The sequence below is a fragment of the Pelobates fuscus genome, chromosome 5 (genome assembly GCF_036172605.1).
Source record: "Pelobates fuscus isolate aPelFus1 chromosome 5, aPelFus1.pri, whole genome shotgun sequence".
NCBI lineage: Eukaryota > Metazoa > Chordata > Amphibia > Anura > Pelobatidae > Pelobates > Pelobates fuscus.
The window spans coordinates 16,440,014-16,464,126 of NC_086321.1; the positions used below are offsets into that span (position 1 = coordinate 16,440,014).

The window sequence follows — 24,113 nt, forward strand, 5'->3', positions numbered from 1 at the left end:
ATCCTGAGTTGTCGAGTGCAATGAATAGCACTATAAGGACTAGAGATTAGATAAGCATTTGTGTTCAGTACCAATTGTTCCGTTTGCTACATGTAAAACTAAAAGAGAAAACCCATTAAAGTAGAATGTATTTATTTTTTGACTTACTTAATGTTCTATAGTCTTCCCTGGCTTTGTTAGCCTTAAGAAATGCTTGTATTTTAATGATCTCTTTTTCCTGTGGAACAAAAGAACAATTATTTTCAGTACACATTCACACGCATTGAGATGCAAAATTAGGAAAAGCAGTATTAACAAATCTTACGTGTTCCTTGAAATATTGCTGTCGTTTCTGGTAAGCTTTTTTTGCTTTTAACATCCGGTACCAAGACTGAATCTAAAAAGGTTCGCAAACAAAAAACATGACAGTTTAGCACAAGATTAAAATGGGGGATTCTGCCAACATTCACTAAAAAATGCAGAAATAAACACCGGAATCAGGTGTGGGGGACGGACTTTCAAAGCAGCCATATTCTGAGAAAATGATCACAGAATCTTAAACGCAGGCACCCTCTAAACCTAAGCTGTCCCTAACAACAGAAATTAACAGAAACAAAATGTTTACAATCAGAGAATTTACCATCTAAGTGTTACTTTTTGGGCAAGTGATGACCAGGTGTATACAGAGACCCATTCACACAAAGTGATCATAGAGATCTAAACAGGGGACAGAGCGCCCCCTCCTTCACACCTACATTATGAAGCACTCTATAGAGTACACTCTAGCTAGAATGTATCACCTCTCTGATCACAGAATCTGTGCCGCACGTACCTTGACTATACCCACAATATTTCCTTGTAACAGTTTTAGTCTGTCTGTGTAGGATTTCCTCTGTTTGTATCCTTTCCAAGACGCCTGTAAGAAAAAACAAAAACTAACAGTGAAAGCAGTAACATACAGACAAGTAACATATTTCATTAACTAGAGGGATTTATGTGCTAAATGGTCAGCTAGATGGTCTTAATTGGCCAACTATGAGTCATTGTGCAAAAATGAAAAGTTTAGAGGATTAAAATCACCTATTTCAATGGAAATACAGTTTGGGAAGTGAGTGAGGCATGCTCATCCTGGCATGACTCTTCCAAACTATGGCGTTGGGCCATACCAACAGCCAAGGATATAGGGGATTACTCTTCTTTGTTCCAGTAAGTATTCTGTCCATCAGAATGTATGAGATCCATTATAAATTGAACAGTAATATTTGTGAGCACCTACTGCAGTGTAGGCGTAAGAGACTGGTGAGGCTGTGAGTGTTGGTATAACGGGATTATAAGCGAGGTTGGGAGCAGGGTGACATAGCAGGGCCAGTTTGGGGTATACCACCTGCCATGTAAGAGAAGTATTCGTATTTAAAGTCAGGTGGATCTCTATTTTAAAGAGAGAGTGATTGATGAAGACATGTTGCTTTCACAAGTGGAAACGGTCTGAAAACATGCAGCATTCTGATGGTCTCACCTGGAGTTTGACAGTGGAAGGCTCCTGTTGATGAAGATATGTTTTCCTCTCTCTGAAACCTTTTCGGACAAGGTAGCCCCTCATTCGTGCTTGTAACAAAGTAATGAGGCTTTCATTGGCCATCCACAACTGTTCCCGATTATAATCTGCGGTGATATTCCCAACGATGGTCTGTGAAAAATAAAAATGAAACGTATAATACAAGGAATCACTCTGTGCCACTGACTTCAGTCTGAATGGGCACATAACGGATATATCTAATTTGGAAGGGGAATATATGTAAACGAGGACACAGAGAACATAGGTAAGTGTTAAACCATTCAAAAATTAACTCTGAGCACTAGGACAGTAACAGGGAACTCCTGGCACCATAACTGCTGCACACACTGTAATGGCTGTGGTGCGTACAGCGCCCATTTAAGATTACCTCCTACTGCACACACTGTAATGGTTGTGATGTGTACAGCGCCCATTTAAGATTACCTCCTACTGCACACACTGTAATGGTTGTGGTGTGTACAGCGCCCATTTAAGATTACCTCCTACTGCACACACTGTAATGGTTATGGTGCGTACAGCGCCCATTTAAGATTACCTCCTACTGCACACACTGTAATGGCTGTGGTGCGTACAGTGCCCATTTAAGATTACCTCCTACTGCACACACTGTAATGGTTGTGGTGCGTACAGCGCCCATTTAAGATTACCTCCTACTGCACACACTGTAATGGTTGTGGTGCGTACAGCGCCCATTTAAGATTACCTCCTACTGCACACACTGTAATGGCTGTGGTGCGTACAGCGCCCATTTAAGATTACCTCCTACTGCACACACTGTAATGGCTGTGGTGCGTACAGTGCCCATTTAAGATTACCTCCTACTGCACACACTGTAATGGCTGTGGTGCGTACAGTGCCCATTTAAGATGACCTCCTACTGCACACACTGTAATGGCTGTGGTGTGTACAGCGCCCATTTAAGATTACCTCCTACTGCACACACTGTAATGGCTGTGGTGCGTACAGCGCCCATTTAAGATTACCTCCTACTGCACACACTGTAATGGTTGTGGTGTGTACAGCGCCCATTTAAGATTACCTCCTACTGCACACACTGTAATGGCTGTGGTGCGTACAGCGCCCATTTAAGATTACCTCCTACTGCACACACTGTAATGGTTGTGGTGTGTACAGCGCCCATTTAAGATTACCTCCTACTGCACACACTGTAATAGTTGTGGTGCGTACAGTGTCCATTTAAGATTACCTCCTACTGCACACACTGTAATGGTTTAAGGAGTTTGATACTTGAAGAACGCTGGTAGCATAGAACATTCTAGTTTTGGGCTTAGAATGTATAATGTGGTGGATATCAACAGAAAATAGAACACACGGTACAATATACATATTGAAATAAAACTTCCCATAACCCTAATCAGATTGCCTGGTTCACAATATAGTCAGTACATGAAAAAACAGGTTTGTACCTAGGATCTCCTCTTACAAGCCACGATGACAATAAAAGTAATTTAATCTACTATATGTACACAGTAAGATAGTATGATTCAGAAATTCTATAATAGAAATATTGTGCAATATTAAGAGATTGTACAATGCTGGGGTAACACATATTCCGAGAGACAAAGACACTTATTGTACCCAAATGTCTAGGCAAATAAATCGTGGGAGCATTCAAACAAGTCATTGATGTGTATTTTAACTCTGCTAAATCCAAGCTCCATGTTACAAAAAAAAAAAAAAAAGCCAATGGTTTCTTTTCCACCTACACACATGAATCTTAGCCCCGTATCATCCTATAAATCCGCAAGGGAGCTACAGATAGTGCTCATAAAATCTGATGCCCATTACCTGAAGCCAAGTCCATATATGCAGACTGTGAATCGGCACTGTCTGCTCTGACCGGTCGACTGGACACGACCAAGCTTTACTACCGGCTACTCCCACAAGCCAAGCAGCTTTGGAATCTTTGGTTTCGGTACACACGTTCCAGACCTCTGATGTTTTTTATTCTGTTTTACTTGTAGTCCACCAAGTATTTATTCCAGGCCCTCTAACAATGGTGCTTGTCAGGATGTGTTAGAATACTAATCATGGAGCCACCTGAAAATGTAACATTCTGTCTTTTCCCCAATCTTCCCGCTACTTTTCTAAGGACATGGGCAGAAGAATATGACATTAAAAGTCTACTGACGAACGCCAAGCCCCTCACTCGGAGGTAACCGTGCTGTCATAGAGACTTCATAATTAGCTGTGAAACCCAGCAGCGTTTGCACAAACATCTCTTCAGGACTGCTTGCCCATTTTAATAGAATTGAAAGCTTTAACCCCTTAAGGACCAAACTTCTGGAATAAAAGGGAATCATGACATGTCACACATGTCACGTGTCCTTAAGGGGTTAATGAAAGCAGGTTTTTATCTGACTGATGAAGCTTTGCCATGATGTAATGCATTATTATTTGCAAATAAAGCCGTATTTGAAGAAGTACACAGGTTCCCTAGGCATTGTGAACTTATGCACACATTGGAAATTTTCAAAGTGAGTCTTTGTAGGTTCCACCACATGTGAGTCAACTGGCTTTCATTATATACCTCATTCATGTAGCAGTATTACACTATACAACTTCTTATTTTTCGAGCGAGGATTTCTAATGAAGATTTGAGTGTTCCATTTTTATTTTTGTTCATTTTTGTTTATTAGTTACACAAGTTTTATTTGAACATATATTTTTATATATATTGAGTATTCTAGTGTTCCACTTTATTTTCCCTCTTGGTTTGTGTTACAGTGTGGATTGTGAAAGGTTACACATTATGTGTGGGAGCAGCATTCACTTAATATTAACCAATAAGTGGTTATACAGCAAGAGGTTAATGGCACTGAAGCCCAATTTGCATGGTTAGTTATACCATGGATTTAAATTAGTAAAGATCAATAAAATATTAACGTTCTTTAAATACAGCTGTGCCCAGCATACGTTTAAATTAAGACATTCTGGACTATTTTAAACCATTTGAGCCATTTTAGAAAAACCACAGGAACTTGTCGCTGCCAGATCTAGCAGGCTCTGATCGGTGTAAAATGTGTCAAAATTAGTTTGTGGTATTTTAGGTCACGGTAGGAGATACTGCACTCACCAGACAACCAAGGTGCACTGAACCAGAGGATGGCTAAACCCCATTCTAGATATGTAAAATAAAATAGTAATCCAGGCACTCAAGGTAATAGCCAAGATAGCAGCTTTATTGAAGAAAATACAACAATTTCGACCCAGGTTGATAAAGACCCAGCTGGGTCGAAACGGTCATGTATTCATCCACACATAAAAATGTGGTTAATGGCATTTACTGTCCTGACAGGAAAAGTTGTGCCGAGCAACAGTAACGTCCTGACAGGAAAAGTTGTGCCAAGCCACAATCATGCACATGCAAACCTGGTAATTACTTTTGGGGTCAAAGGCCGATTATGGCCAATCAAATCCACAGGAGGGTTGAGCAGCAATCATGCACACCTGGTAATTGCCTTTGGGGTCAAAGGCTGGTTACGGCCAATCGGATCCACGACAGGAGTATTTAAACCCAACTCTCCTCTTGCTCAGTGCCCTGTCATGGTTTTATGCGTATGGTTATCCGAGAGTGCGTTCCTGATCTTGATTTTCTGGTATTTGACTTTGGCTTTGTTTTGACTTCCCTGAATTCTGGTATACTTGACTTTTGGCTTTCCCTCATCTTTGTGTCTGATTCTGTGTCCCTGACCTCGGCAAGTATTTTGACTATTCTTGGAGATGTTACTTCCGGCCATTCTAAGATCCGGTAATACATTATCCTTAGTTCTAGGTGTGACACAGTACTGCGTGCTGGATCAGCTTGCAATCCTGACAGAAATGTTGCTATTACCTAGAGTGCCTGGACAACTATTTAATTTTGCATATAAATAGCTTTAAAGGAGAACACATATTTTGTGTAATTTATGTAATGTAAAACCTTTTTTTTTTATTTAGATACATTTTTGACATACATTTCTCTCTTTAGTAGAACAAATCTGTTTTCTTTAAACAACTTGTGTGTAATAAAACAATTAAAGATGTTGTACTTTCTTGCTTAGTAATACTCAACTAAACTTTATAAACCTTTCTCCCAGGCATTTTGTGGTCTAATGGTCTTAGCATAGCACTGATTTTTGGGATGAATTAATGATTTCCAGTGTAGGTCACAGTGACATATTAGGTTTCATCGCCATGTCTAAGCACAAACCTGAATTTCTTCCCGAGTAAGCCAAGAACTCTTTGTAGTGATCCCTTCTGGCTCAGCCCAGCTTCCTTCTTCAGTTTCAAAATTGTAAAAATAGTAGTAGTTATCTTTTAGTCTTAACTTCATCCAAGAACTCTCCTCGGTTCCTGCAGAGACACGAACGTCGATTTATCCATTATATTTAGAGATCAGATACATAAATACTGTACAACCAACAACAAGATATAAAAAGTAGCTGCTAGATTGACAAGTTCGGTCTTCTAAAGACAATGGTAAAAGAGAATTTGGAAACTGTATTAAAATGAATTCTACAGTACAAAAAACAAATATGAAACCGATTGATATAGAAATTCATACTTTAGGTTGTGAAACAAACAATACAATTAAATACAGAAACAAACTACACACGTCTCATTTGTAAAGAAAAAATGCCTAAGTGGAAACAACATAAATTAATTAAAAAGGACAACAAATAAAGACCTAACTGCAATGTTTACATTGCAGCTCTAAGTTTGACTCTAGTGCCTGTCTACCAGACAGCCACTAGGGGCGCATCCGGAATTATAACGGACTTATGGTCCGTTATCTGACGCTGGACGTCCTCAGGCAATGCATGAGGACCTCCAGCGTCAGATTTTTCACCATAGGAAATAATTAATTCAATGCCTTACTATGTGGAGGTCTAATGTGCACGTGGCATTTTCTGCCCATGCACATTAGACACAACTTGTCTCGGGGCGGAGGAGGGGGCGGAGCTTTGACCCAGCTTTGAGGGACATCGGCGCTGAGATAAGGTAAGTAAAGGGGTTTTAACCATTTATTTACCGGGGAGGAAGGGTGCAAGGAAGGGGGAAGGCAGAGGGATCGGTAGTGCCAGGAATACAGCTTTGTATATTATGGTTAATTATACCTATACAACCAGAAATTAGCCCCAGACACACTGTGATCAAAAGTTTGATTTAAATAGAAAAGATATATTGATTACTGAATATTACTGCATCAGTAGTCTCCCTGACTTTGTGAAAACTCTGGTTTAAAATGTATATATAAAAGTTAAAAAAAAGCATCCTAGATGTTTAATGTACAGCATTACCTTCACCAGTCTTTTTCTGCTTGGCTTCAGAAAGCTTGTTGTGATACGTTTCGGAACACTCAGGAAGCACTCCTTTTAGTCCCGTCTTAGAAGACTGCAAGGCCAATAGGGTACTCTGCACTTCATTCTTTTCCAGAGCCAAGTTAATTTCTGCTACACCACCTGACACTAAACACAAACATAATGAGCCATGTTATTTCATAGACAAATAACCATTGTAAATATTTAAGGTCATAGTGACAATAATGAAATGACCAAATATTGTCTATAGCTGGACTATACGCTCTGGATCTGGTGGGTGGCTATCGAATTCCAGGTTGAACCTATGTTCTCAGAAAAGGGACAGTGTTATGAGGTCCACGTCCACCTACCTCTACATACAGTTTGTGTAAACTGCCTGCATGGCAGATAGATCAGTTCATTTCAGATAGCACAACCATGTGTATTCTTCTGGAGCAAGAACAGAGATATCTGGGGAACTGATTTAGCAAATTCCTATGTAGAATTATGAAAATTACAGGGACACTATAGTCACCAAAACAACTTTAGCTTAATGCAGCAGTTTTGGGGAATAGATCATGCCTCTGACATTCCTTTTGCTCAATCACCTTTGCTCCAGTTTATGAAGCCCTAGCCACACCTCCCCTGGCAGTGACTGACACACCCTGCATGAAAACAAAAAGGTTTCATTTTCAATCAGATGTAACTTACTTTAAAAGTGTTTATATCCTGCTCTGTAAATTTAACTTTGATCACATACAGGAGATCCTGCAGGGTCTAGAAGACTATTAACATAGCAGAAGATAAGAAATCCATAATTAAACAGAATTTTCCAATAAAGGAAGTATAAACATTAGACCACGCTTTACAGGAAGTGTTTAGGAAGGCTATGTAAGTGACATGCGGGGAGGTGTGACTAGTGCTGTGTAAAAGTAATTTAACACCTAAATGGCCGAGAATTGATCAATGAGATTTCAGGGACATGATATATATCAAAAGTTGATTTGGTGATTATAGTGTCCCTTTTAAGCCAAAAACACATTTTCATGGAGATATCAGATTACTTTATTTGGAAGTGAATAAGTAAAAATCTCCTTTTCCCTTCTTGTCCTTCCCTTTTCGTTTTCTATCATGGAGAGGTATAGTTAATTTTCTGCATTATTGAGCTGCTAAAGTGTTGCCCAGCATTGGGATATTTTGTATATTTTTTATTATTTGGTTACATTGTTTGTGTTTTTTTTTTTTTTTGGAGAGACACTTCGTTATTTTCTTAATAAATGTACGTGTTGTGGCTCAATAGTCCCACAATTTACCAGACTACTCTTCTTCAATGGGAAAAACATCTAGAAACATTGAACTGAAATGACTTGCTTTCTAGTTCGATATCAAAAACCTTAACAAACTATTCTTTAATCTAGAGGGATTCAAGCTGAAGACAATCAATCCATGGAGTTAGTTTGTCTAAACCGATACAAAATAGAAGAGGGTTCCGGTTCACATACGTTTGTGAGCATCTTCTGTGTCCTGGTTCGCTCGGAGAATGCCTTTCTGTATTTCGTCTAGCCAAAGAGCTGCAGCTTCATCATTCGAATCCTGGAATGGAAACAAAAGTATGTCGTATGGAAAACATTCACAAACAATATGTAGAATTTTACACAGAAAGCATTTGGTCTTTTTTCATTTTGACCAAGGGAATGGTATTCAACTGACAATTTTTCCAGACTCTGAAAATTTTAAAATCACATCTCAGAATTATATTCATTGCAAATCATATGTTCCATTAGTTATTTCCTTTTGGTTTTTTTTTAAATCCCTTCATGTCTGTACAATCCTGTCAAAAATCCCCAGTGATACACACTCATTACAATGCAACACAATTTGCCATTGGGCAACGACATAGGTTAATGCGGACTCTCTACTGGCATTACAGGACTCCATTGTTTATGCTGCAATGACTAATATCCCAAGTAAGAACCAGGTAGAAGAACAAGACAAGTGATAGGAAGGAATTCCTGAGTGATGGCAATATCCTACAAAGTGCAGCAAAGTCACTGGAGGAGATTTTCCATTTTGATTGAAAAGTGCTTATTTTCTTCAAAGTAAATTCTGACAATTTTCATTGAAATTTCCATTTCAAAATTTATAACAGGGGAAAACTCTGCCACTTTTTTCAACAGAAATATTCAGAAATCTATTGCATCGGTTGCAAGTGTTGCCGACACTGTGCTAAATTACCCCCATTGCGATAAACCTCTCTTTGGACAATGTAAGGGCCTCCAATGCTGGCTGACACTGTGGTCAGGAAACACCCTAAAACCATCAACAACCTTCAAACTACTTCCATGCAGTCACACAGAAACATAGAATGTGACGGCAGATAAGAACCATTCGGGCCATCTAGTCTGCCCGATTTTCTTATTTATTTATTTTTTTAAATGACCCTTCACCTAGAGTTTTTGCAGGAGAATACATATATGAGAATGTCACAAGACATTGTGAAGCCAGCTTATAAACAAATAACTATCAACACCCACTACTTTAACACCATGACCATAAAATATTATAGCTCTTTATTAAGAGAGTTTTTGAAGCCAGTCAATATACCGATCTTTTATTTTTTTTTGACAAACCTATGCAATTGTTTGTAATATCTCTTTCCATTGTAATTTGAAATATGATTTGATTAATCAAATACATAATCTGAAATGGGTTAGAGGATTTCCACTGTCTAGCGATAATGATTTTGACTGCGACAAAGCAGTGAGTTGCCAAACAAGTATATTTACGTGACTTGAGTTGCAAGTTTAGATGTAAAAGGGCCGAGGCGGGATTTTTAAAAAATTTTATTTAATGATAATTTGGAAAAGATGTTAAAAGCCCAAGTCCATAGTGGCTTAACTACTGGACAGGTTCACCATATATGAATATATGTACCGGAGTAAGAGCCACATCTCCAGCAAGTAGAGTCTTGAGTATTATACATTTTGGCTAAACTTGTCGGAGTATAGTACCATCTACGTAGGACTTTAAAGTGACACTCGGTCAAGTTTAGACAGTGTACAGATTTGTTTACAGAGATTAAAGAGGAAAACCATTCTTTTGGGGAAATTGTTAACTTTAATTCCTTTTCCCAAGTATTACAATTTACATTGAGTAATCCTCAAAGAGCGAATTAGCGACAGAGATTACCTTGGAAACTGTACAGTAAGAGAATATTGCTTCTATATTTTTTGTTCTGGGCAAGGTGGATTTAAGAACAAATTTCTGTATAAAGTGTTTGATACGAAGATAAGTAAATACTTCTCTGGGCGGAATATGTAGGTTGTCTACAATTTGTTGGAAGGGCAAAACATTGTCACTTTGCATAATGTTGGATATAATTAATAACTCATTGTTAGCCCAGTGTCTTAGTGAGAGGTCTTCTATAATATATTCCAGTGTATTAAGTTTGCAAGTTCTAGGAATTAATTTTGCAAAACCCAATATTTTTTTAATTTCTGCCCATACCTCTAAAGACTGGGCCAGAGTGGTTAGGCAATTGGGAGATTCCCTAAGGATCTTCCCCAGATCCATCCACATATAACGGTGGAGACTAGGATAATAAACAGCTTCAGATTCAATGATATACCATGGTTCAAGAGTGAACTGAGGCTCTTGTAAGGTATATATATATGTCGGATGATATTAGCATAATAAAGATGAGTAATGTTTGGGAAACTTAAGCCTCCCTGGGATAACTTTTTCGAGAGAATGTTTTGACTAATTCTAGGTTTTTTTATTTTTCTATATAAAATTGTTGATACTTGATTGGATCATTGCCAACCAAGACCTGGAAATGTTAAGTGGGACCATAGAGAATAGATATAGCCACTTCGGTAAAATAGAAAAAAAGAGTTTATAATATTGATCTTGCCTAGTCACGCGGTTTCTAAATTTTTCAATTTTTTAAAATTCTGATTCATATCTTTCATTAGAGTCATAACATTCCTCTCGATTATGCAAGGGACATTAGGTGGAAAAATTAAACCCAAGTAATTTATTTCCCGGTCTGTCCAAATAAATTTAAATTTTTTAGATAAACTATCGACCTGAGCTGGAGACAAGTTACTAGTTAAAACAATAGATTTAGTAATGTTTAACTTAAAATTAGAATTTTTGTAGTATTTTTCTATTTCATCCATTAATGGCCCAATTGAATCTTCCGGAGATGTAAGGGTAAGTAGAGTGTCGTCCGCATATAATGAGATTTTAATGTCTCTTAAATTCGTAAAGACCCCCTTAATTAATTGGTTGTTTCTAATATTAACCGCGAGTGGCTCAGGAAATAAAATATACAGTAGGGGAGACAAAGGGCACCCCTGCCTGGTACCGTTCTTAAGGTCGAACCAATCTGCGGTAATATTTGGGCCCACCGTCCTTGCCGAGGGGACGGAATACAGGGCTAAAATTGCCCCATGGATCTATCCTTTAAAACCAAAAGCCTTAAGGACTTCATCTAAATAACCCCACCCGACCCTGTCAAATGCTTTTTCCGTGTCTAAAGACAGGGCCAGGAGGGAAACCCTATGTATTTTGGCAGTGTCTATAATATCAATCAACCTACAGGTATTATTAGATGCCCATCGTCCCAGGATAAACCCGATTTGGTCTGAGTGTATAAGTTTTGATATAACCGTTTTTATTCTCTCGGCTATAATGGCTGAATATATTTTCATATCGGTATTAATTAGCGCAATCAGTCTATAATTTCTCGGGCAGTACTATCTTTCTCCGACTTTAAAGTAGGGACGAGATTTGCTTGCATTAGTTCCTTTGGGATTGAATTATTTACTGCGACATGATTAAACATTTCAGTTAAAGGATTTAATAATTGGGACTTCATGTATTTATAACATAAATTAGTAAACCCATCAGGGCCCGGGGTTTTGTTTACAGGTAATCTGTCGATTTGAAATCGAACTTCTTCAGAAGAATTTTTTTATTTAATGATAACAAATCTTGGGGTGAGACTTTCGGCATTAATGAGTTAGATAAATAATTTTGAATGTCCGTTAAGTTTGGACTCTATTTTAAATTATATAAATCATTTTAAAACTGGTTAAATTTTTGTCCTATTTGAGATGGAGTAGAATAAACAATTTGACCGACCACAAGTTTTTCTACCCTATTTTTAGCACATTGGTTTCGTAGTCTATTAGTTACATTTTTTTTGGCTCTATTGCCCGTTTGATAATTGTTGAACTTTAATTTATTTATCTTTGTTTTTTCTTCCTCTTTTAAGTTTATTTGTTTTTGCAAATCTTTTAAAAGAGTTCTTAGATCCATTGTAGAATGCTCTTTGTTTTGGCTTGAGCATGCATACAATTCAATATATAAATCAGTCAGACTTTTACCAAGTTTTTTCTTAACTGTATGGCCTAATTTAATTATATAACCCCTCATGACAGATTTGTGTGTACACCAATTTGTCAAAGGGGAAGTGTCTACCGGATTATTTTCGGCCCAGAAATATTCTAATAACTTGGTCAATTCTTCCCGGTTGTTGCCGTCTTTAATTAGAGCATCATTTAGATGCCAGGTGGAATATGACTGAGGGGGTGGATTGCCAAGATCAAATAAGACAAAACTATGATCTGACCATGGGTTTTCCTTAATATTAATAGAATTAAAAAGAGGAATTTTATTAATGACACGGAGGCTCCTATTATGCTATCTCTTTCTTACTTTATTCCTCAGCAGCAAAGAGAAATATAACTGAAAGAGAAAATATGTAGAATATGAACAATATATAACAGGTACAACCATATCTGCCTAGTAACAGGGCAGCCAATCAGTCTCTAGGAACAGTCCATAAATCTCTATCCTTGTACTTCCACTTCCTCTTTCTTTGCTGCTGTCCTCAGACCAGCTAAGTATTATTTTCACTCCTACTTAGTGTGCATGACTTGTATCTGATAGGGTTATATACCCTGTTTTTTATAATGCCTAATTATTGTTGATTTTATCCTGTTCGTTTTGCTATATACTTGCGTTTTATTTCTCCTGATTTCTGAGTGTTTTGGTTGCTGTTGCCTCCCCTGCGCTTTTCCCGCCGTTTCCCCTGTCTGCTTTGCTTTCTCACTCAACCAGACAGGGTTCGCGGCTAGCAGGGGAGATTTAGACCGGAGTTTTGTACTCCTGAGCTCCCTTCCCTCTCCCCTTGCGGTCGCATGTGCGGCCGCGTTTATTGCTGAACCGTTTTCGCTTTCTCCTCGCACCCGCTGGTGCGAGGGAGTCCCCGCCCGCGTGTACCTCACACGCTCCCCGGCCATTGGCAGGGGAGGAGCTTAGAGGCAGCGCGGCGCGCTCTGCTCACGGCGGCCATCTTCTGGCCTCATCACACGAGAGCTGGACAGCGTTTTCAACAGTCGGCTCCCTATACCTCTCCCTCGTTAATTGTGTTTATTTGTACAGGTATTTTCATTGTGGGTTAATCAACCCTTTACTGTTAGCTTGCTTGTGTCTCCTATTACTGCTCAGTATTGCATTTCCTGTTACTGCTCAGTATTGCTTTGGGTACTCTGTGCCTGATTAGTATTTAAAGGTGCAGTACATACATTTTTTATTTCTGCTCTGCGCATTATGCAGGCTGGAGGTGAGGGTTCTGGTAGCCCCAGTTACCCAATTATGGACCCCTCTCAGACCCCTACCGCAGGGGACATGGGCCTCACTCCCTCACAGGAGTTCCGGGCCCTTATTGATTCTACTATGCAGAGGGCTCTGGCTTCGGCCATGGGGACCGTGTCCTCGTCCCTCTCTCACACTATTCAACAGGCACTGACACAGCCCTTGGCCCCAGCCATGTTGCCTGCTCCCATGCCTGCTGTTCAGACTCAGGCGGGTCGCAAGGCTCAGGCAAAATTTAAACATGTCTCTCCAGATGTGACGCAGGTGTTACCTGCCCTGACTGACGCGCCTATGGCCGTCCAAGATGGCGCGTTTCCGTGCAAAAGAGCCGCTGGCCGGGCAAAATCGGCCAGAAAATGGAAACGGGCGCGTGCCCGTGATGATGGATCGGATACCGATCAGACTGGAGAGTCAGATTCGGACCCCCCTGACTTTGCCTCCTATGAGGAAGGGGGCTCCGGCGATGAGGCGGAGTTTGACGCTTCGGCGCTTCCTCCGGGTGAGGGGCAAGACATCTGTGATCCTCAGGGTTACCCCCTGTTCGATCCAGATGACCTTCGCCATCCTCGCTCGGCGGAATGGGACCGCCCGTGCACATTGCCAGTTACCTGGCACTTCGTATGCATACCCCTCTCTCCAAAAAGGGGCGCAGTAAATTGAGGGCCGAGTGCCCGAGGCCTTCCGTGCCTGATGCGGCGAGCAAGACGCCAGAGGTTGACCCTCAGATCTCCCAGTTCCTGGCAAAAACGGGTTGGAAACCCAGGAAGGGGCTGGAATTTTCACTACATAATTGCCAGGACAAGATCCTGGACACCCTGGGCCCCGCTGCCAAGCTCTATGAGCTTTTGGAGGCAGCTAAGGCTGGAACTAAACCCATCGAATTCGATTGCCTCCTCGGCAATGCGAATACAGCTATGTCGGCTGAACGCCGCATTCTGCTCAAAATTGAGCCTAAGTTAGTAAACCTTGCTGTGAAGGAGCCGGGTGCCTCGGCCAAAGGTATGCTCTTTGGAGAGTGTTTTGTCAAAGATTTGGGCTCCTTTGTGCGTACCTTCACCGCTCTTGATAAGGCCCAATCAAACCTGAAACGGGTTTTTGGCCCTAAGGTTTTACATGGGGCCGGGAGGTATAGGAGCCGTCCGCCCGGCCGTGGAGCTAGAGGTCCCTCGCGGACTCACAGAGGTTCCTTTTCCGCCCCCCCAAACCTACCAAGAGTATAAACCAACGCCCTTTTTTCCCTCACGTGGGAGACTGTGGTAAAGTCGAGGAGGTCGTGGACAACCCTCATACAGACGCCCTTACGGTGAGTACCCCAAAACATATGTTTTGCAGGGCAAATGTGGGGGGCAGACTAGCGCTATTTCTAGATATGTGGGGTATGATTACCACAGATGTATGGGTTCTGGATACGGTCAGGGGTTTCCGCCTGGATTTGTTATCTCCCCCTGTCCAAACTTTTATCCCACAGGAACTGAGACTGCCGGACGAGCAGTCCGAGCTAATTACCGCGGAGATCGCGGAATTGTATGCCAAACGAGCCATCCAAGAAATCCCCTACGATCACCCAGGGTTTCTGAACAACTTATTTCTCGTCCCCAAGAAAGGCGGAGGTGTCCGCCCGGTGATAAACCTCAAACACCTCAACTTTTTCCTCCGTTACCATCACTTCAAGATGGAAGGCGCTCACTGCCTCCGAGACCTGCTCCATCAGGGAGACTGGATGGTCAAATTGGACCTCAAAGATGCCTACTTGACTATACCCATGGCAAAAGAGCACTGGGACTTATTGCACTTTACGTGGCGAGGTCATCGATGGCGGTTTACCTGTCTGCCGTTCGGTCTATCTTCAGCTCCATGGTGGTTTCACCAAAGTGATGAAGCCCGTGGTGGCTTTCCTCAGAGCTCGGGGGGTCCGCATGATTATTTACTTGGGCGACATACTGATTATGTCTGAGAAGTTGGTCGGGGGACGAAGACATAATCAGTATGTCCCCCGACCAACTTCTCAGACACCTGGGATGGACGGTGGACGGTGAACCTCTTGGAAGGCCTCTTGGAAGGCCTAGGCTTCCTCGTGAATTGGGAAAAATCCATTGTGGAACCGGTACAGAGGATAGAATTCCTGGGCTTCGAAGTCGATTCAGTCACCCAGTTTCTGTTCCTACCGGAGACCAAACTTCGGTCGATGAAGAAGGAGATAAGGCGTGCACTACGAGCCACCTCTCTCTCCGTCCGCCAACTGGCGAGAGTGATCGGCCTCTTGGCCTCGTCAATTCAGGCGATTTTCCCAGGCCCATTACACTATCGGGCCCTACAACGTCTGAAAGGGTCCCATCTTCGATCCGGGGGCTCGTACGAGAGTGAATTGACCCTAGACGACGACTCCAGAGACGAGCTACAGTGGTGGTTGGACCACATGGAAGCCTGGAACGGCCGGGCCATCTTCGGCTCCGCGCCGGACATGATTATAGAGTCGGACGCAAGCCTACACGGTTGGGGCGCTCGATGTGGCAGTGTCTCCACCGGTGGAGTCGAGTCGAATTTACACATAAATTGCCTGGAACTTCTAGCAGGTTCGTTCGCCATTCGGAGTCTATCTCCGACTCAAGGGAATTGCTGCGTACTCCTACGCATGGACAATGTGTCCGCGGTCAGGTACATAAACCACCTGGGTGGTACGAAATCGAAGCAGCTGGCGAACCTGGCAAGGGACTTCTGACAGTTTTGCCTCCACAACGCTATATCGGTTACAGCCGAACACATTCCGGGGCTGGACAACGAGTGGGCGGATTGGAATTCGCGCTACCTGAGAGATTCAGGAGATTGGCATTTGCTATCCTCGACCTTTCAAAGGATAGATCGGCTATGGGGTCCACTACACATGTATTTATTCACTTCCAGACTGAACTCCCAACTGCCCCAGTACTTCAGTTGGAGGCCGGACCCAGCAGCCGCGGCGGTAGACGCGTTCTTACAGACGTGGCCGCAAGGACGCCACTTTGCGTTCCCACCATTCAACCTGATATCCCGGACGCTGACGTACTCGACCAGACAGGATTGCACGATAGTACTAGTAGTTCCCCTCTGGCAATCTCAACCGTGGTTTCCCCGTCTCCTGGAAATGGCCATAGACTTCCCACGGATGATCAAAATGAGGCCAGATGTGCTTCTGGATCCGGATGGGAACTTGCACAAATTGGTGGATCAGAACTTGCTCCAACTCATGGCTTGGCTGATCTCAGGGGACCCTGGTGTGTCGCGGACGTTTTGCAGGTGACTGCTCGACTCTTGGAGAATGCCTGGGCACCAGGTACCAGACAGGCTTACAAGTCCGCATGGCGCGTGTGGTCTAGCTGGTGCTTGGGAAGATTGCTGGATCCACTTTCTGCTCCTCTAACTGCACTGCTCAGTTTCCTGACTGAACGTTTCGATTCGGGTTTGGCCTATCGTACCCTTAATGTTTATAGATCGGCCATCTCGGCCAGACATAGAGGGATAGATGGATCTCCGATTGGACAACATCCTGTTGTGTGCCGATTGCTGAAGGGTATCTGTTTCGCCAGACCTCCAAGCTCTAGATACGCATCATTTTGGGATGTTAATGTTGTCCTTGATTTCTTGGAATCCTGGCCCTGTAATGAAGACCTGACTCTCAAACAGCTGTCATGGAAACTGGTCATGCTTCTGTGCCTGCTTTCGTGCAAAAGAGTATCGGACGTCAGGGCTCTGGATTGGAACGCGATTTCGTTCACCCCCGAAGGTATTTCATTTAATATCTCAAGGAGGACTAAGTCGGCTTCCAAGTCGGTGGACTACCCTAGATGCTCCGTCAGACCTGCTTTATGTCCTGTGGCTTGTCTCCAGGCGTATTTGGCTCATACTCGACAGTTGAGGTCTACGGACTTGCCTCCACTATTTATTTCCTTCAAGGCACGGTTCCTACCAGTCTCCTCGACTACGTTAGCCCGATGGGTTAAGGGTCTCCTTTCCGCTGCAGGAATTGATACTTCGATTTTTTTCGGCTCATTCGGTTAGGGGTGCCATGGCATCGAAGGCTTCTACGATGGGATGTCGCCTGGACGATATCTTGAAAGCGGCGGACTGGTCTAAGGAATCTACATTCCGTGATTTCTATTTCCGCCCGATTGAACATGTTTCTTCGTTGGTTGTAGCTCAGCTTTAAACTAGCATAATAGGAGCCTCCGTGTCATTAATAAAATTCCCAGATTTTACTATTAACATGACGTAAAGTCATGATTTTATTAATGACACGGAGGCGAGTATTATTCCCACCCACCCGTGCCTCTGGGGTAAGTTTACAATTATGCTTCAATCGGGGTGATCTTCTCTCACGGTGAGTACATATGGTTTACTTGTATTGAGTGCATGATTCTTGTAGGGTGTGACATATATTCATACTATTCTAACTAGGACGCTCGTTAAGTACAGGTATTATGTATACGATATGTTACACTCAGATCCTAAGTTTGGAGTTCACCACATATTTCTTTGTTTTACAGCTTGATTTCGTTTTGTGGAAATTACCAGTTTGAAAGTTACTCGTTGCTGATATGGATGTTTCGGTTTGGGTCTTCGGTTCAGAAGGCAAAGAAGAGGAAGTGGAAGTACAAGGATAGAGATTTATGGACTGTTCCTAGAGACTGATTGGCTGCCCTGTTACTAGGCAGATATGGTTGTATCTGTTATATATTGTTCATATTCTACATATTTTCTCTTTCAGTTATATTTCTCTTTGCTGCTGAGGAATAAAGTAAGAAAGAGATAGCATAATACTCGCCTCCGTGTCATTAATAAAATCATGACTTTACGTCATGTTAATAGTAAAATCTGGGAATTATACTAGCATTAATTAAACAAAAATCAATCCTTGAATAGGTGCCATGAATCCCAAGTCTGCCCAATTTTCTAAATACTTTCATTAGTCCCTGGCCTTATCTTATGGTTAGGATAGTCTTATGCCTATCCCACGCATGCTTAAACTCCTTTACTGTGTTAACCTCTACCACTTCAGCTGGAAGGCTAATCACCAGATAATCACCAATAGATTGCAATTATCTCCACTCCTTGTAAGACATTCGTATTCAGGAACAAACTGGAAGGTTATTACACGTGTGTATTCAGTTTAGAGCAAATTGCAATTTTTTCTGCATTTTGAGCAATCGGCGGGTTGTACAAATTCAGTAATTCTGAATTGCCATATTGGTGAATCACAAAACAACCGAAACGGGCCATGGACGAACGGTTTCATTTGTTTCATGATTTAGAATTCTACATGTGATACAAAAAAAAAATGGGGGAAAAAAAGATGTTTGCTGGTTAGGGGATAGCCACCTAAAGTTGATTTTATGCTGGTTGCTTTTTCTCTCTTTATATGTGAACCAAATGGCAGGTAAATGCTTCAGTGTACTGTAAAATATACACAGAATATTTAGATTTTGAAGTACACTGCTCCATTTTCCCAAGACGCCACATAGACAAGTTTCAGACTAGCCGACCAAAAGTGTTTTCAGAATAACTGATGCGGCCGAATCGAATTTTATCGTCATGCACAAATAATACAGTTATAGGTTAAAACACCGGCAGATTTGTTGGGGCTGTCCGTCTTATTACAAATAATCTGAGTTGGTTCTTAGGGTACAGGGTTTGTTTCATACATGTGCAGTTTTGAAGTTAAAATAAATAGCTTTCAGAGCATTAATGTGCTGGCTGTGACACAGTAAGTCTAAAGAAAATAATAAAAATATATATATATGTATGAATAATGGTGGCTTTAAAGTATCTTAGTATATTAAACATTTTACTTTTCAAGTAACAAAGTTTCCACTACGGACGGACAGAGTTTAAGTACATTATTTGTATAGCAGCTTACATATAGAATTTGACGGATGTATTCTGTGCATTGCTTTTGGCCTGAGTTTTGTAGCAGACAGTAGTTACCTGGAGCTTATTCTATCTCTGCATGTGATTTCTGAACTGGAGCAAAGGGCACAGTAGTAAATAATAGGCCACAGTGCTATTCAATGAATGGACGTGTTTCCTGTAGAGAATTAAAACACTCTAGGTAGAGCAGATCGCTCACATTGTGCTGATGGTCAGTCTAGAATTTACATTACAGCACATGGTTAATCACTAAATTCTGAATTTTAGAAAATTAAATCTGAATGGTTAAAGTGAGACTAAAATAACTGATCCGAGCCAATGTTCCAACTCCAGTATAATAGCCTCACTATTTTAGCCACACTCTTGCATTCGGATTTAATATGTTGGCATTTAACAAATAACCCAAACACAAAACTTTAGCTGCATTTACATAAAAGTATAGGGCGCACAGCTACATTTAGAGGGTGTCTTCCATGTAAGGAGCGTTACAGCTCAGAAGGTACAGAGCGATTATTTCCCCATAGTGCGCTTACATGGACACATAACTTTGATAATTCAGGTAGAATTCTCACACTCCACCCCTCCCAGGGTCCTAATGTTAATATCCCCACTGTAACAACATTGGAAAATCCCTAAATGACGTACCACCGGGACCTTTATGACTTACTGTAGATAGTATCTATACTTTGTCTGAATAGACCCGATTTAACCTCAAGATCCATTACATTTAAAAATGTTTTGCATGGCATTTTCAAAAAAATAAATAAATATATATATATTTAAACTATTCTTGATAGGTGGACTACGAAGGCAGTCACAAAATCACAGGAGTTGTTCAATGCCTTATCTTGAAGTGGTTAACTAGTGCCGATTTGGACAATAAAGTTAAAAGTTGTTCAGCAACATTCTTGTCCCTGTAATCAGACTTTGAATCGTAATCACTCCGAATGTAATTGAGCTGCACCTTTTTTAAAAAAACGTAAAACCTGAAACAGAAATCCCTACTTTAGAACTCAACACACAATCGTTCCGGTCACATCAAGCAATGCTATCATTTCTGCTGATGATGGCGTTGGATGCAATAACGACTTACTAGAAGGGTAGGAGAGGAAATGAACGGTTTGTTACGGGAAAAGGCCAGGAAATGAGTGAGAAAATTAAAAAAAAAGATGTAGAAGAAATGTCACAAAAAGAAATTAAAGGAGAAGAGAATAAACAACTATCATATATAATTGAACAAAGGTACAAAAGAAAATGATCTCACATTTTCTAATCTAACGATTAACTCAAGTGCCAATAATAACTGTCATCCCTCTGGAGAGAGGGTCGATCGCGTACACAGTATGTCTTAGTTTGGAGAGATAATGAAATAATGGAGTTAAGACGTGGGTAAGAAACTAGAAAAAAACAAAAACATTAATTTCACGTTAACACATCAAAAAAAATAACATATTTACTAAAATAAATAAAGAAAAAGAAAAAAAACTAAGGTTTGTTAATTTAATTAAAAAAAGTAAAGTCAGAAATAAAATAAACCTTTTTAAATTCCTGAGCTGTTAAAAGTGCACGACTTAGCAATGCAGAGTGCAGCCTCTAGCTAACCCAGAAAGTTAAAACGAAGCCTGGTCAGGTAATGGTTAAGGTTGAAGTGTATAGAATGCAGTCCTGTAGAGTCATGCGTGTTCTCGTGAGTCACTCCTTCTACATAAAACTTTTCACAGAGCCCAGTCCTTCACTTTGCCAGCAGTGCTGTGTTGAGAGCAGACAAATGGAGTGTAGAGAGAGGAAGAGGGGTTCGAACCGTTTGGACATTGAGTACAGAGGAATCTTCCCAACTTCCGAAAACATTTCTGCATGAGCTCAACCGAAAAAAAGCGGAAACATGAGAACTTTTCTGACCTTGCTCCTTCTGTGTGCCAGAGCTGGTGGCCTGAGAGGTGAGTACAATCCAATGTTTTGGAAAGTAACTGCAACGTTTAGATCATCGTAGATTACAGGAAAAATTCAGAACAAAAAAATGGTCTTAAAAAACGTGAAGTATGCACAAAAAGTAAACCTAGAGAGCTTATCGGGAGAAGATTTATGAAAATAAATATGGTATATGCGCTCACATTCTGTTATCAAGGTCTCTGTGCTTGTTTGGGTTTTTTAAGTTACAGAATTAACCACTCTGGTGTTTTATTAACAGATTTTGTTATTCTGCAATGTTGGCAGCAGGAAACTAGTTTAATAAAATAATTGAAAATGCCAATTTGTTTTATATAAATGGATGTGCGAATACAGGATGTGCACTGAATTTTAAATTCCTTGTGTTCCACCTCTCTCCCTACGGCTGTTAATATTATTAAATGCTGTGAGCGTGAAAATACCACTTTGCTAATGGATAATACAGCCTCAGTGTACTGATTTTACGTTAAATTCCTTTTAGGGAGAAATACTAGACTGGAGAGCAATGAAACTCTGACTACAAATATATCAAGAACCTTTCGTGGAAATATTGCCCAAGATTTTCAACCACTTCCAAGTCATTTACTCTATAACGTGACAGAGCCCACCCCGCATAATGTACAGAAATGCTCGTCACACATCACAGACAAACTCTCAACAAGAGTCAACAATTCTACTATAGACTTCTTAAGAAGCTCCGTAAGCACCAAACTCATTCCATCAATCTACATCGTGGTCGTATTAATTGGTGTCCCATCAAATGCCATCATCCTGTGGATGCTCTTTTATCACGCCAGATCTGTGTGTACAGCTATATTTTATACCAGCCTGGCCATTTCGGATTTGCTGTTTTGTCTCATGCTGCCTTTTAGGATAGCCTATCACCTGAATGGTAATAACTGGATATTTGGAGAAGCTATGTGCAGGATAACGACTATACTGTTCTACGGCAACATGTACTGCTCCATCCTCCTTCTCATGGGTATTAGCATCAGCCGCTACATTGCCATTGTTCATCCTTTTATCTACCGGAGTTTACCAAAAAAAGCCTACACCCTTCTTTTGTGTACCCTAGTCTGGATTATTGTTCTCGTATTTATGATTCCATTTTTCACCGTCAAACAGACGTTCAACTTGTACGCGGATACTGTAACTTGCCATGATGTCCACGACATTTCATCTGATGCCTTCCAATTCTACTATTTTATCTCACTTGTGATCTTTGGATTTTTGATTCCATTTTTTGTTGTTACTTTCTGTTATTTCTCCATTATGAGGACACTGGCCGTCCACGACAAGACAAGGCTGATTTACGTTAAAATCACTATTCTGCTCTTGGCCATATTTGCCTTTTGCTTTACACCGAGTAATATTATTCTCCTTGTTCACCAAATACGATACCATTACACCAACAATGATGACCTGTATGGTTGTTATCTTACAGCTCTGTGTCTAAGCAGCTTAAACAGCTGCCTCGATCCATTTCTCTACTTCCTGATGTCCAAGATAACAAACCCATCTAAGAACTATGTCACCATGGTTAAGCCCTCCAACGAAACACATATGAAACTTTTGTCTTCCTCAGCATGAGCAAAGGATTTTTCTTGCTTACATTTCCAAAATATGTATAAGAGCACCATCTACTGGCCATTTATACAATCTATCCTCAACAATAAATTATTATTATTATTGCCATTTATATAGCACCAACAGATTCCGTGGCGCGTTACAATATTATGAGAGGGGGGATTTAACTATAAATAGGACAATTACAAGACAACTTACAGGAATGATAGCTTGTTTGAGCAGGGTCCTCTTCAAGCTAAGAGTCTATAGGTGGTGGGGTATAAAACACAATAGGGCAGGATAAATGGATATAAACACCCCAGTTAAATAATAGGACATAAGTTAGTGCAGGGATAGGCAACCTTCGGCACTACAGATGTTGTGGACTACATCCTCCATAATGCTAGCAAAGCATCATGGGAGGTGTAGTCCAAAACATCTAAGGGTCGAAGGTTGCCTATGCCTGAGTTAGGGCATGTTTGTATAGATTTATTTTTTTAACCATAAGTAGGATTATGGGGTTTTAAAAATCCCTATACTATTCAATAAACTTGAAAAAAAATAACAGCTAATAATATGAAACTATTTAACATGCATTAGGACATTGTATATATACTGAATATCTGTTTTTCATTTAAAATAAAAGATATATTTCTTAATGAATGTCTTGAGCTATATATTATATATATATTATTTATTTCAAATCATTGTAAAACCAATACATGGATATTATAAGTAATTTACAAAATGATCTTGTTTTCTTCACTGAAGGGTAAGAATGGAGTATGAAATAGGAACACTCAGGAATATATCTAACCAGGCGGGATGGTACCGCATTTTAATTCACTAGATTCCAGTCTTAAATGTAATGCTATATCTATATGTAGTTATAATAGCCACATTGATATGATAAAAAATTGCCAACATTATTATCATTTTTGTTGGAACAAACAGTGCAGAGTGCTTTGGAAACGATTTATTTACAACCCCATTGTCACTAAAATAAGGATATTGAGAGAAAAAATGAAATGAAGTTTACAAACAGGAAGGTTATAGCAGTGATTAAGGGGTCTCAATCCAGTTTTTAGGCATTTAAAGACCGGCCCCTCTTAATTCTGCTAAGGAGGATTTTTACTTCTGTGTTATCTATACATAGACACACTGTAAGCACTGCA

At 40.6% G+C, this 24,113-nt stretch overlaps 2 protein-coding genes across 3 annotated transcripts in view; one reads left to right on the plus strand and one right to left on the minus strand.

The window, feature by feature from the left end:
- The window catches only part of IQGAP2 (IQ motif containing GTPase activating protein 2), a 267,127-nt gene that overhangs the window by 44,633 nt on the left and 198,381 nt on the right, over positions 1-24,113 (minus strand). For both annotated transcript variants that reach the window (XM_063453609.1, XM_063453608.1), the window contains 7 exons: positions 8,361-8,451; positions 6,859-7,026; positions 5,769-5,911; positions 1,496-1,666; positions 812-895; positions 305-376; positions 148-217 (listed from right to left, as the gene is read on the minus strand). In XM_063453609.1, the coding sequence (XP_063309679.1) occupies positions 148-217; positions 305-376; positions 812-895; positions 1,496-1,666; positions 5,769-5,911; positions 6,859-7,026; positions 8,361-8,451 (799 nt within the window). The remainder of the gene's footprint in view (positions 1-147; positions 218-304; positions 377-811; positions 896-1,495; positions 1,667-5,768; positions 5,912-6,858; positions 7,027-8,360; positions 8,452-24,113) is intronic.
- Positions 21,145-23,337, plus strand: F2RL2 (coagulation factor II thrombin receptor like 2). The gene is made up of 2 exons (XM_063453611.1): positions 21,145-21,362; positions 21,854-23,337. The coding sequence occupies exons 1-2, from the start codon at positions 21,308-21,310 to the stop codon at positions 22,960-22,962; spliced, it is 1,164 nt and encodes a 387-aa protein (XP_063309681.1). The 5' UTR covers positions 21,145-21,307; the 3' UTR covers positions 22,963-23,337.

Coding starts and splice junctions, on each gene's coding strand:
- F2RL2 (XM_063453611.1), top strand. CDS start 21,308: ATGAGAACTTTTCTGACCTTGCTCCTTCTGTGTGCCAGAGCTGGTGGC. Junction 21,363..21,853: donor CAGAGCTGGTGGCCTGAGAG/GTGAGTACAATC, acceptor AATTCCTTTTAG/GGAGAAATACTAGACTGGAG.